Here is a 14,276-nt window from a genome sequence, read left to right as displayed (position 1 = left end):
TCGAATTATTGGTTGTACAAATAATCGATCAATCAAAATGTCTTGGACGATTTTCATCTTTTCAAGGTCAACCTCGAATTCTAAAAATAATCAAATTGCCCTTAATGTATTTTTAGGTCTAATTCAAGTGTTTTGAACTAGATTTCAACTAAGACCTGAAAATAAAACATAACACAAAACTACAACAAAACGTTATATATACAACACAAAATAGGTCTAACAAATGCAAATTAAGGGGTCTTGAATCGAATAATTCAAGACTTATCACTGGCCTGACTTCTTTTGGAAGAGAAATGCTTGACATCCTAACACCTTCATTTTTTTCAGAATTTGGTTCCAACTTGATGTGTCACAATCTTATGAAATTGTGACATATTTTTCAAAATGATAGATCTCATGGGATTGTGACACATTAGGTTGGAACCAAATTCTGGAAAAAAAAAAAAAAAAAAAAAAAAAAAAAAAAAAAAAAAAGTGTTTGGATGTCTAGCATTCCTCCTTTTGGAAAGAATCAAATGTAATCAGGGCAATAACTCCACACGATCTTTGTGCTGCCAGGTTTGGTAAGAAAATCATGTGAGATAGGTACCCACAAGTCTGCCAGTTATGGAAATCCTTCTTATTTTTCTCATGTTTTGTTTTTTTCTAGTGGGCCTCACAATTTTCTTCCTTATTTGCTTGGTTCTCTACGCCTCTTTCTTCTTCTTTTCCTTCTTCCTTGCTTTGTCTTTCATTTGTTTGCTTGGCTTGGTTTTATTAGCTTGGCTTGACTCCTTTTTATCCACTTCTTTTCGACGCTTGGTTGGATAATTCAATTTCTTGCATTAGAATATTTTTTATGCTCAAGATTAATAATTCAACATTTTTCCTTAATTGAATCTAAAATGTAGGAATTAAAATAAAACATAAATTTTAATAGAGAAAATATACACTTTTAAGCTATTATCAAAAGCCTAAGCCAGATTTGTCAGAAGAACATTTTTGATCATTTAGCAATTTAACCAACTTATTATTAGAAAAAAAATTTCAAATGACTCTGTGATTTATTCAATTCATCTTCTAGACACTTAGCGTTTTCAATCAATTTGCTTCTTTCACTTTCAAATTCATTAAGCCTTTTCACATGTTGTTTGTTTAGATCTCTTAACTCATAATATTTCATAAACAATTTATTGTAAATACTTTGAAGTTCATTTTGTTCATCTTCTGACTCACTATTTTCAGAATAATAATTATTGAACTCATGAGGACTGTCATATGAAATAGCAAAAGCCAAGAAATTTAAGTCTTTTCCAGAAGTGTCTTCAATTTTATCACTCTCAGATTCATTACACAAAGTAACATTGAAAGCATTATCTTGTAAATTTGCACATTTAGCCGAAATGTGACCATAACCCCCACACTCATGGCATTGGATGCTACAATGGTTATTTTCTCTTTTGAAGAGCCTATTTAACTTCCTAACAATCAATGACAGGTCTTCATCCATTGATTCATCATCAGATAACTCATTTGTCTCTTTTCTAACAATTTTGAGAGCAATAGACTTGTTTTTCTTAGGTTGAGGCAAAAAAAGTTCATAGGTTTGTAGAGAGCCAATGAGCTCTGCAATTTTCATAGTGTCAAGGTCTTTGCTCTCTTCAATAGTAGTTAATTTGATCCTGAATCTTTCAGGAAGAAGCCGCAAAATTTTTTTGATGAGTTTAGCATTTGAAACCTTCTTTCAAAGATTAATCATAGAATTACGAATATCATTTATTTTGTCATAAAAGTCATTAAATGTCTCATCATTTATTTTTTATTTTTTTACACAACTGAAAATTACCAAAATTTAAAACCTCGAAATCACATTCTATTTTATTAAATATGGAGTCTCAACAAAACAAAAAAAGCAGGGCATACAATATGGCTTGATCTGTTGTAGCTACAACCTGCTATAATAAGACCATATATATGAAGATCAACTTAATATTCTATTAAAGATCCTAAAAAACACACTATCCATCCGTTATTATTATTACACATACGTACAACGAATACCATATATTTAAGACAGGGACGATGAGGCTCCATTAAAGAAAGAACTAAAGAAGTCATATATTGGCTTCATTGCTCTCTTCAATGACAATTGCTTCGAGTTCAACTTGAGGCACAAATATTGCTTCATGTTCAACGTCAGGATACTAGGGGATGCAGGTAATGGTGAGAGTAGGAATGGCTTGGAGGGTGTCGCAAAACCACAACATAAAGTGCTTCAACAGATACAAAAGAATTTCAGACCAAGGAGATAAGATTACGAGTATGGGAAAGACATACCAGAAGAGTGATGATGGGAGAAAGAGGGAGGCCAGCAATGCAAGAGTGAGGGGAGGATTGGAGAAATGTCCTGCCCTCAACCGAACTGGCTCCACACTAAGAGTAAGAGGGAGCTTGACAGAGGTGAAGAGGAAGACTAGTATGGCAATGGCAAGAAACAAACATGCCATCACAAACTCAAAGATTGGATTATTCAAGTAATTAGGAACTTGGGCCCAAGGCTTGGCTTGGAGTTTGAGGAGATTGAGACTGTTTGGTAAATGAACGAGATTGTGACAGTCTATATAAAAGCCTCAAATTTATATAAATTTGACGTTAAGCCCTATTATAAAATTGTGACAGTCTATATAAAGCATGTTTGAGGACATATTGTTCATTTACGCCTTATATAGACTGTCACAATTTTATAACACGGCTTGACGCCAAATTTATATAAATTTGAGGCTTTTATATAGACTGTCACAATCTCGTTCATTTACCAAACAGTCTCTTCATCCTTCATAATACCATTTTACTAAAAATGTCTTTTCTCAATGTGAAATCTCTGTATGTAGGTGTCCATAAATACCACATTCACATTACCTCCGGCTTCCCCAGACAAGCCTCAAACTATTTAGCAAAACTAAAACCTCAACTGTAGTACTTCCCGAGCATAGAAAGATGGTGGTTTTGGTGGATTTGCGGTATGTTGTTCCTCCACTCATCAATCTCCTCAAACTCCAAGCCAAGCCTTGGGCCCAAGATTCTAACTCGAGTAATCCAATATTCTTGGTGATGGCATGTCTATTTCTTGCCATTGCCATACTAGTCTTCCTCTTCACCTCTGTCAAGCTCCCTCTTACTCTTAGTGTAGAGCCAGTTCGGTTGAGGGCAGGGCATTTCTCCAGTCCTCCCCTCACTCTTTCATTGCTGGCCTCCCTCTTTCTTCCATCGTCACTCTTCTGGTATGTCTTTCCCATACTCGTAACCTTATCTCCTTAGTTTGAACTTCTTTTGAATCTGTTGAAGCGCTTTATGTCGTGGTTTTGCGACGTCCTCCAAACCATTCCTACTCTCATCATTACCTGCATCCCCCAGTATCCTCAAGTTGGACATGAAGCAACTGTACCTGATCAAGGAAGGTGAAGTTGAAGCGTAATTGAAGATAGCAACGAAGCCAATATATGACTCCAAACCATTCCTACTCTCTCCCTCTCTCACTCTCACACACACACAAACAATACCCATATTTGAAAGCGCAAATCTATTAAGAAGCACCAGAGTGGCACCACCAGTACACAGAGTCCCTTGGTAACTAATCCACTGCTAAAATCCAAGACCAAAAACTTCAATCACTTACCCGTTAGCATCGGCCACCAATTGTCGTACAAAGCGCATGCCTGCAGCATCAGACATACTAAGTAAGAAAATAGCAAATAGACTTTGTCACAGTAACTTTTTTTACTTCAGTTTGTATTTATAATTGAAAAATGATCAGAAAGAAAGGGCACCACTGACCAAAATTTGCAAGACAATCCCTCCTGAGACCAAAATTGCCAAGAAAGCAAGTTTTCCAGTATGCAAGCACGATCGCATATAACCTGGTAGGTCTGCCATCATCAAACTTGTCTGCCTCACCTCATATAGGAGAACAACTGAAACAGAACATGCTATTAAGTATTAAAGCAGAAATTTAAGAAGCACATCCATCATATATTATGTCATACCACAATGATCGCAAATTTGAGCAAGCCATTTATTTACCAGATTTCCAATCTATTTTCCTCTTAAGAACAAGTTCATGTGATGTTTAGGGTCAAATATTTAGAAACGTGGGTGCAACCAAGAGAACGGATTTTTAGTTGCATTAGTCAGACACACAGAACATACCCATACAGTAAAACATTTCTTGAAAATCAATTCCAAAAGTTCTTAATTGCATATAACAGTGTTATCACATGAAGAAATGAACTAGGGACTCAAGACCAAGCAGCCATACAACTTGCAAGTGAACAACATATAATAATTGTGAAGCTTTGTTTGAGTTAGCTGTTTTGAGTACCTAGTATTAGCAATTACTACATGAATATTCTGTAAGATCAGTGTTCCTTATAAGTGCATCTTTTGGAGAAATAAAAGATAAATATAGTTGAAAAAAAAAAACATGAACTATATTGCACAAATAGCCAATGATGCCAGAAAGTATATTAATAGCAAAATACATACTACAATTTTCGATTTACATACATGACATTAAAAATCATCATGATCTCATGAAATGTACGCAAAATCAATAAGGTTATTCTTTTAGATTTACACATAATAGATATCATAGCTAAAAGATGAACCACAGGCAACCATACATTTCCTGTAGATTGACACAATTCGAGAAATCTAAGAGAATACTTAAAACCCAAAGAAAAAAACCCAGTTGAAAATCACATACATAATTTCAGAAAATACTACAAAGTCCATTAATTTCACTTCGCAGAGCAAAATCATCATAAGCAGAAGTTGTTCTTCGTTTCTTCTCTACAATTCCAGCGTATAACATTGTAATTCCGATTAACTCCATAAGTCTAAACCGTAAGAACCTCTTTCAACAATAAAATTACGGTGTAAATTACACCCAGTAATCACAATCTCCTCCTCATCGCATCAATAAAAATATACAAACAGAAAACAGATCGAAAAACACCAAAGTAAAAACTTTTGAGGAATGTGAGCTTACCAGAATCGGATTCACAGAGTGTTCTCCAACACGTTTACACTGAAACGCGGTTTTTCGATTTGGGGTTCTCTGAAGTTCTAAGCCATGGCCGTGGAATCTACCAGACAGTGTGATCGGCTTTTATGGGTACAGCGACCAAAAATAACAGAGCTTAGAGGGAAAGTTGTGAACGGTAGGAGTGAGGTCCATCATGCTCAAAGGAACCCGCTGGGCCCAAGTTGACTTGGCGGTGCGAGAGGATAGAATAATTAATTAGGTGATTCTAGAGTTTTTAATCCTTGTACTTAATTAATGGTAAATGATAAGTTATAAAACAATTTAAAAAATTTAAATCAAGAAATTTTACAATTCAATAAATGTTTGAATAATAAGTTTTTATTCCTTTTTAATGATTTAGAATTCCTGCAATGAAACACTATCTAGTAAAATATGGTAAATATTGAGATAATAAACGTTTGATCGATAAAAATGAAAAATAAAAAATATAATTGAATTCGATGCCATAAAGTTTAATAAATATAAAATAAATAATTAAGGTGATAAAATTAGAATTATTTAGTTAAAAGACACGATTGTGGTGGCGGTTTAAGAGAGGGTGTTGGAGACATTGGAGAGAAATAGTAGTGCAGGTGATTTGGATCCTTGATTTTGGCTTTTGCTTGGCGGTCAGTCAAATGCTAAAATAACAGCGGACCGTTTGGAAGGGCACACAAGGATCCAAAACTGAAGTCTGAAGGAACAGCAGGTGTAGGTTGGCTGAATCTGGGACTCTGTTCATGTTGTACCTCTTGTCTTTTTGTCATCTTAATTTTGGTCATGGATAAGGGATAAGAGGAAAATCAAAGTAAAGGAGAAAAGTCCACCCACCTTTCTCAAATTACACTACCGAATTTCCAACGTCTTTTGGAATTATAAATTGCGTCAATTTTTTTCTACATCAGGGATAATTATCTTTTTCTTCATGAATTACTAATTTTTGTGCTAATTTCTCACAAACTACCAATTCGATTAAAATAGAATATCCAACTATCATAGTTATAGGTTTCCCCCCTTCCGTCAGTCAGAGGGATTAAATCTAATGGTCAACGCCTCACGTGATCGTCACATGTCGTTTTACAATTTTTCTTTCTATTTTACCTTCGTCTTCGTTGTCAGTTCATTAGGGCATGTTGAAAGAGGGTGGTAGTTCATGAAGGAAAAATATAATTATCCCAAAAAATTATAATTTACGCCAACAATTTTTTTTATTTTTTTATAAGTAAATGCCAACAATTCTTTCTACAATTCAAATCAATTTCTTCATTCTTTTATCTTAAAAGGTTTAAGTTTATGTAATTAAAATTTTATATTTAAATTCTTCTTTTAAAAATATATATAAGGGATGCATGCTTCACAAAAACCAATTCAATAAAATTTTAAAACACCTTCCCATTTATGATACAGACAAAAAAGCATCATGTGTCCATAAATCTGTGTTCTATCTTACATAATAATGCTAGTGTTATCTGAGAAACAATAGCATTATCCACCTGCCATGGTATTGGATGATAAAAGAGGTAATACCAGTTGTAAAGAGACTACATGCATTATGTATTGGTTGACAGATACATGCAGATTTTCATTCCAGAATCAGACACTCAAAGGAAAGTTACAAAACAACAGTTACTTGATAGGAATAGAAAGATCTAAAATAACATTTCCAGATAAAAAAACTTAACTCAACCAAACTTGACTCAATTAATCTCAATTGTCTGAGACACATTTTGTTCATAAAAACCAAAAATAAAATAAAATAGTTCTCTCAACTCCAAATTGTAATCTACAGCAACTAACTCTTCAGAATAATAAACAACTTCTTGAATTGTCTGTAGTGCAAAACTTTCAGGTGGCCCAGGCCATAGTATGACCCTCTTGAACACTTCTTGAGAATAATAAACAACAAATGGCATAAATATATATATTGAGAAAGAAACCAAGATTATGAAAGTAGAGCAGCAACAACAGAACAATAACAACAAAGATGAAACACAAGTTATGATAGTTAATTTTGGGACCTTAGTGTTCCGCATTGGATAATAAGTAGCAGAACTTGACGACGATGAAGTCGTGCTTGCTGACAATTTCGAAGAAGTTCGAATGGTCCAAGGTAAGCATGAACTCCTTCGATTCTGAATCCTCTGCACCGATCCTTGTCAGAGATGACGTGAAGAGACACACAACGAACACCACGAAGCAAATCGAAACCCTAGATGCCATTCTCACAATTCAACCTCTGTGTTTGTGGTTTTTTTGTTCTTTGTGTGTGTGAGTTTGGGGGATTTTTATGTTGTTTGAGACTTGTGAGTAGAGAGAGAATGAGATATGGAGTTTACTTATAAAATAAAATAAAATAATAAAAAAAAAAAAATTTGTTAGCGTAGATTCTAATTCTTTGGGGTAGTTACCTTTTCCTCTAATGAATTACCCCCCTCTTCCAGTATGCCCTTATGAACTGACAACGAATATAAGGGTAAAATAGGAAGAAAAAAAATTGTAAGACGGCATGCGACGATCACATGAAGCGTTGACCATCGGATTTAACCCCTTTAACTGATGAAAAGGGAAAAACTTGTAACTTTAATAGTTGGATGCTCTATTTTGGTCAAGTTAGTAGTTCGTTAATGATTATTGCAAAACTTGATAGTTCATGGGGGAAAAAGGTAATTACCCTTTACATTATCAGAAATTGTCAATTTTCTTTCAAAGTAATCAACAAAAAGATAAAAATATTATGAAAAATTTTCAATAATACAAAAATACACTTATAAATTCGAAGAAAAAAATGAAAAATAAATAAGAACAATAAATAAAATAATAATAATAATAATAAAAAGAGCCAAAACTCATATGGGATATGGCCAAGCCACCCCAAAAAAATGCTTGGGGGACGAGGGTGAATCGGCCACCCCAAACCACCTAGGGGTGGTCCGACCGCCATCCCAAGTTTGAGGGTGGTTAGGCCAATATATGGTTTTTTTTTTTTTTTTTTTTTTTTCAATTAAAGGTATTTTTGTCATTAAGGGACATTGTTGCAATTTATAATTTGGAAATACAATGACAGTTAGATGATAGTTTGATGAGGGTATTTGAACTTTTCTTAAAGAAAAAATGCAAACATGGTAAGGTTTACTTAGAGCATTATCATTGAATTAGCTATATGCTCTTTTTAGCTTAAAGTTGTCACCATTTTTACAATGTTCTCAAATGTTTTTATTTTTTTTTGTAATTTCCTCTCTTGTTGGACTTTAAACTCCCAAAAATCCTTCACAAACACCACAGTTCTCTATTTCTCACTCCTCTTTCTATTTCTCTTTCTTCCGGGCACTCAAAGAGGCTAGGCAGTCAAAATAGAGGTTAGGGTTAGCCTAATAATGAAGTTATAGGAAAAAACCATTGTCTAAGAGTCATGAAAACACTCAAATCGCATAGTGGCAAGTTGCAAATGATCACCAAAAAGGTTATGATCAATCACTAGGGTTTCGATCGCCAAAGCCAAAAATTGGCCCGAGTATCGATTCGAGTCCATATTTCCATCCTTTAAGCCAAACCTTATTTATTGTTAACTTTTGGGTCTAAATTACGAATTTATTAACCCTAGTTTAGGCCGAGATGGCGAGATGTTACATGAAGTGGCAGTAATAGTTAGCTCTTGACTTTTCTTTATTATTATTTTATAAGTGCTGATTCAATGACTTATCTTTATTTAAACGTTATTAAGTTATATGATAGTCATAGATTAATCTACTAAATAACATTACTAAATGTGTCTTTGGCGAAGAAACCATCAATGATATATGCCAAATTCCTATTGGTGCTAATAATAATAGGGATAGACAGATTTGGAGGGCAACAAGCAATGTAGATTTTACAATGATAAGTGCCTATCATCAACATAAGGAGAGGCTTGAGATGCGACTAAAGGTGAATCCTCAAAGGCGGGACAGTTTAGGCTGCTATGGAAACAAATATGAAAAATGGACACTCCTTAGGTTGTAAAAGTCTTTATGTGGAGAGCCTGCCTCAATGCTTTGCAACTAAAGGGAATATTTTTCTCATGAAAGTGATCGAGGATCCTCTCTACCCGCTATGTGGTACAGAGGCGGAGACTACATGGCATATCTTTTGGAGTTGTCAGGCAACAAAAGCTACATGAAGAATGTGTAGTAGTAAGATCCAAAAGAGTTGCATTGACTACGAGGACTTTGCATTTATTTCGGAAAAATACGCCCGCGGTTGGAAAGAGAAGAATGAGGGTTGCAAGAAGTTTGTGGTTACGTCAGAACGAAGTAATTTTTGGTGGACCTCTTATCCATCATTCCTTAATGGTGGAAAAAGCCTCGGAGTCACTTGCAACCTTACGCAGCGCCTAGGAGCGTCTATGTACAGCGGAAGAAGCTAGTATCCAGAGGCCCCATTGTTGCAAAGCTCCAATTACAGGTTTTGTCAAGGTTAATTGGAATGTCGCTGCGAATAAGTCATTGACGAAGATGAGTATTAGTGTGATAGTCATAAATAGCTCAGGAAAGGTGTTGGCAACCTTACTTGCCCTCAAAATGTATATCATAAACCTTGTTACTGTAGAAGCCTCTACAACTCTGAAGGTTGCAATTTTATGTAGGGAGTTGGGGCCACAAATGATAGAATTGGAAGGTGATGCTCTTTAGGTAGTTCAGGCGTTGCGGAGAGATGATATGGATTGGAGCATGTATGGTATCCTCATTGATGATACTCGATGTGCATTAAGTTATCTACAACACTAGAGATTAATAATGTAGAACATAATAGAAATGAAGCAACCTACCGACTTCTAAAAGAAGCACTAATTCTTAACGAAAAATATGTCATTACGGAGGAAATCCTGTTGTGTAGTTGGATATTGTGTTGGTTGAATCCTGTACCTAATTGATATGTATATATATATATATATATATGCTGGTTACTAATTTCATTTATGGCAAAAATATATATATGATTGGCCTCCGGCAAGTTTTTTTTCCCTCTCTCTCTCTATTTTTCTCTTTTTACTTTTTACACACGTTGGTGTCCTTTCTTTCCACTTTGTCCACAACTCTACTCCCACAACTAGGGATGTAAATAAGCTAGTTCGTTTGATAACTTGTTCGATACTTGCTCGGTTTAGTTTGATTCGAACTTGAGCTCGATATTGCAAAAACTCGCTCGTTATTGTAGAAATTTGCTCGATTAGTAAGTGATACATACCCGACTCGCTCAACAAAACTTGATAAGGGCTCGCTCCAACTTGTTAGCTCGTTTATATTAAGCATGTATATTAGTAATTAACTAATATATGTTATTTATGTTACTTAATATTTATACGTGTGTATATTAGTTAAAATACTAACTAGTTAGTTCATAAACTAACTTATTATCTAGTTAATTAACATATACTAAGTAAATGTAATTAACAATATGTTACTTGATATTTTTTTTGTATATTATATACATATAGTAGTTAATTATAGTTTATAGGTCATTTTTTTGATATATATTATATACACGCACACACTAATAAGCATAAACTATACTAGCTAAGTAAGAATTGTATTATATACTAATTATAATACTTTGATAATAGTATTTAGTATGTTAAACTAACATACTAAGTTATTAATAGTTAGTATGGAGGTTGTTCACAAATTCAAGTTTGAATTCCTCTTTGATCGCACATTGAAAATTTAATAGCCTACATTAAGCTGTAGTTGAGTCGAGCTTGTAGAGTAATCCGACTCCACTCAAGTCGAGTCGAGCTTAAACTCAAACTCGCCTAAATTTTAAATGAGTTGAGTTTGAACACGCATTTTAAAGCTTAGTTAGAATCCAAACTCAAGTCATAAACCAACCGGCCTTAAAATCTTAAAAGCCATCAAGTACATCCCTACCCACAACTTACAAATGAAACCATGTCTTCCACTCCAAAGAAGCGCCCAAAGGCCAAAACCCAATGCTAAACCGACTTCTTCTTCTTCTTCAAGGGCTTCGCTGAGCTCTTTGATGGAACCTCCACAGAGTTTCTTTCACTCCATGGATGAGTTCCTGCGGCTTGTGGCAGTGCTCGCCATCGCCACGTTCGTCGCTCTGGGCTGCAACCTCTTGGCCTGTTGTTAAGTTAGATAAATCTAGGAAAATGAAAGTTTCTGACTCTATTTGTAGTTTCAAACCCAAATTTATTTGCTTTCTGGGTAGTTAGTCGATGGGGTATTGATTTCTTGGTTCTGTGTTTATTTTATGGATTAAACGTTTAAATATGCGTGATTGTGTGAGGTGTGGCTCAATTTGTGAACAATGTGACTGATTCTCCACGTGAATTATGATTTTATATATGTCTTCGTTTAATAATTAGTGGGTTATAACTCAATTATTTCTATAGAACAAGATGATAGAATTTCACCATTATCATGGCAAACTGAGTTGCGTGGTAGGTGGTTCGAGCTGGACTTAGTTATCTTATTTACTGGTAACTGGTAAACGAATAACGGATGACAAGGTTCCTGCAGTTTTCGAGAATGAGCGAGCTTGTGAAATGGGCTCCAAGCTATGCCTTGTTCATTCGAAGTCTGTAAGTTCTGATGGTTGGATTAGGCAATCGGGTTTTTGGATTATGATCTATATATGTCATCTGAATAAAATTTCATAGACTGATTTTTTTTTTTTAATTAACATAAAGCAATAAGATGTAAAGTGGATTGGTATTCCTTTGGGTATAGAACACCTTTATGGGTCTCAAAGCAAGAATAGATGTATGTTGCAACTTTCTTGAATTATAATCTACTGAGGATAGATGGTCATCTTGGTATAACGATCATATATTGGTGTTCCATCTAGTATTTGCTTCTGCGTGGTATGAATATCTTGTTTTGAAGTGCCATCTTCCATATAGCTCCATTTTCATTTAGGAGTGTCTCACATTTGTATTCCTGCCTCATTTCAGTTGATAGCTCATGCCTTTTCTCTACATATGCTCTGTGCAATGCTTATTGGTCTTTCCCCTCCTCAAGCATGTTCTTATGAACACATTTTTTACCCTTGATTTTGTGCTATTCAGTGCCTTCTTTAATCTTTTCTGCTGTTGTATACTACCATTTCCAATATTAAATACAGCGGTCCTGAGAAATAGGCTGCTGTGTGATGTTTACTACTTCTATTGATATTAAATTTTAATCAATTTGCATCATGTACAGATTTCTTTGAGCGTTGTCCAAGTAATGGAGAATGTTATCAAGGCAAGTTGGAATGTGTGCGAGGTTATAGAAAGCATGGTAAGTTCTGTGTAGAAGATGGAGATATTAATGAAACAGCTAAGAAACTTGTGTGTCCTAGGAAAACTTATTCACTCTTGTATACTGATGTGTTTGGGCAGTTGGATTAGAAAATTGCAAATTTAGCTCTGAATATCATGTACATTTTTCTAATTCATGATTTATATATATAATGAAATTGCAGTCGGAGTGGGTAGAAGTTCATCTTTGTGAAGCATATGCTCAATTTTTGTGCGATGGAATTGGGACAGTTTGGGTCTGTCACCTTTGCCAACCTCTCAACTTCATCAAAATTGGTTCTATATTATTGTTTTATTGTATACGAGTGAATGCAACGTATTTGAGTTCTGTTGACAACATTTGTAGTTCTAATTATATACCCCTTTTTCAGGTAAGAGAGGATGATGTATGGAAGGAGTTAGATGGACATGAGCTGATGAAAAATGTTGGCTTGGACAGTGCGACCTATATGTATACAAAACAAAGGGCAATGGATGCTGTTGGCAGATTATTGGAGACAAGGAGAAATCCTCATGGGTATACCATTCCATCTTCAATTTCAAGTCTAAGATTTAATGAATGCTGTAGGTCCTCAGGTTGGATGTTTCCTGATCATTCCTTTTTTTTTTTTTAAAAGATAGTATCATAGAGTTGAAGTGACCAGACTTGTTAGTTGAGCGTTATAAGCCATTTCCCTGTCGCATCCGTCAGTGGCTCACTGAGCATGCTCTTATTATCTTTCCAGTTTGTGTGCTGGTATTCTCTTTCTAGAAGACTTCCTTCAATGCTTATGTTCTGCTATCAATATGTTGAAGCTTGTTGACAATATCAAAATTCACAGCTTCTCGGATGCACATTTTTTCTCCTAAAAGTTTGTCACATACAATATCTATCAGGCAGAGCTGAAGAACTCTACCACCAGGTACAAGTTCCTGTGTTCTTTTCTAGCACAGCCGACTGAATGTTAGTTTCTTATTTCATTAAATTGCCCCCTCCCTCGCATTCTAAAATGTGTTGATTTGGTTATCTTAAAAGTTCCAATGGTTGATTTTGAACAATATATAGCTGGTAGATCACTAATAGGCTGTAAGTTAGACATGAAACCCTATATCCATCATATTGATGGGAAGCTGGCAAGCAGACAGTGCCCAATGCATGTAATATTGGTGAATGGAAAAGCATTGTTGATTTAGTAGTGATGTAAAAAGTAATATATATGAATCATAGAGATTATAAGTTCAAATAACATTCATACGAGACGGACGCACTCATTTCATATTTGTTGTATTGCTTTGTAATAAAGAAAGCAAATATTTATTGAAGTAATTAGATAAGCTTACGTACTATTCAACGTACTGAGCTACATTTTTTACAGTATTGTTCAATGTTCATACTCTAGGAGGACAATGCCTTTAATATACGTCTATCTAAATGAGTCAAACTCACATAATCAAGTTCGGCTTAGTTCGGTTTAAGCTCGTGAATAATATTTAGATAGGAGTAATTCTAAATGCCATATCCATTTGACTTAAATTATGTTATTTTCCCTTAGTTGACGTGGAGTCCATTTGATATCAGCTAACAAGTTTGAACATCTTCTAATGTTCTTTTATCAGTGTTCTATAAAGTGCTGAGAAAATATAGGGGGAAGGTTCCTATAAACCTTTATTTTTTATTTATTTATTTATTTATTTTTTTCTGTATGGTATTGTGTGCTCTGATTCTGGTTGTAGCTACGACAGAGCGGGATGTATTGTTCTTTTAGTTTTGATGAACTCCATATATACTTAATAAAAGAGATTATGATGGTTTGCCCATTATGGACAATTCTACTTATGTTTATTAATACGGAGGTTTTAAATTTTGATAATTTTCGGTTTGTGTTAAAATAAAATAAAATAAAAATAAAAATTACAGTAGTTTTTTTAACTGTT

At 34.6% G+C, this 14,276-nt stretch overlaps 1 protein-coding gene and 1 long non-coding RNA gene across 5 annotated transcripts; one reads left to right on the top strand and one right to left on the bottom strand.

Annotated features, from left to right (window-relative positions):
* Positions 1–1,830: 1,830 nt before the first annotated feature.
* On the bottom strand, positions 1,831–5,200 carry LOC133853747 (uncharacterized). Its single transcript, XR_009896729.1, has 4 exons — positions 5,027–5,200; positions 3,814–3,950; positions 3,656–3,695; positions 1,831–3,424 (listed from the first exon to the last, which is right to left on the bottom strand). It is a non-coding gene; the product is annotated as an uncharacterized LOC133853747 (long non-coding RNA).
* A 6,301-nt stretch (positions 5,201–11,501) lies between these two features.
* Positions 11,502–13,534, top strand: LOC133855028 (uncharacterized). 4 transcript variants are annotated; one of them, XR_009896916.1, is made up of 6 exons: positions 11,502–11,642; positions 12,265–12,421; positions 12,527–12,598; positions 12,734–12,879; positions 12,980–13,098; positions 13,184–13,534. XR_009896916.1 is itself a non-coding variant. In XM_062291321.1 (6 exons), the coding sequence occupies exons 1-5, from the start codon at positions 11,607–11,609 to the stop codon at positions 12,981–12,983; spliced, it is 336 nt and encodes a 111-aa protein (XP_062147305.1). In that variant the 5' UTR covers positions 11,505–11,606; the 3' UTR covers positions 12,984–13,098; positions 13,184–13,534. The 4 variants fall into 4 exon arrangements, 3 of the variants coding, with proteins under 3 accessions (XP_062147305.1, XP_062147303.1, XP_062147304.1); XM_062291321.1 differs by having other exon boundaries at positions 11,505–11,642; positions 12,265–12,342; XM_062291319.1 differs by having other exon boundaries at positions 11,507–11,642; positions 12,265–12,392.
* Positions 13,535–14,276: the final 742 nt, after the last annotated feature.

Source organism: Alnus glutinosa, chromosome 13, assembly GCF_958979055.1.
Source record: "Alnus glutinosa chromosome 13, dhAlnGlut1.1, whole genome shotgun sequence".
In the NCBI taxonomy this organism is placed as follows: Eukaryota; Viridiplantae; Streptophyta; class Magnoliopsida; order Fagales; family Betulaceae; genus Alnus; species Alnus glutinosa.
This window is presented reverse-complemented; position numbering and strand designations above follow the sequence as displayed.

What these genes read in the sequence shown, in the direction of transcription:
- LOC133855028 (XM_062291319.1), top strand. Translation starts at nt 11,621, where the DNA reads ATGCCTTGTTCATTCGAAGTCT. An exon ending in GCCTTGTTCATTCGAAGTCT is followed by an intron (nt 11,643 to 12,264) that starts GTAAGTTCTGAT and finishes CATCATGTACAG; the next exon opens with ATTTCTTTGAGCGTTGTCCA. An exon ending in ATGGAATTGGGACAGTTTGG is followed by an intron (nt 12,599 to 12,733) that starts GTCTGTCACCTT and finishes CCCCTTTTTCAG; the next exon opens with GTAAGAGAGGATGATGTATG.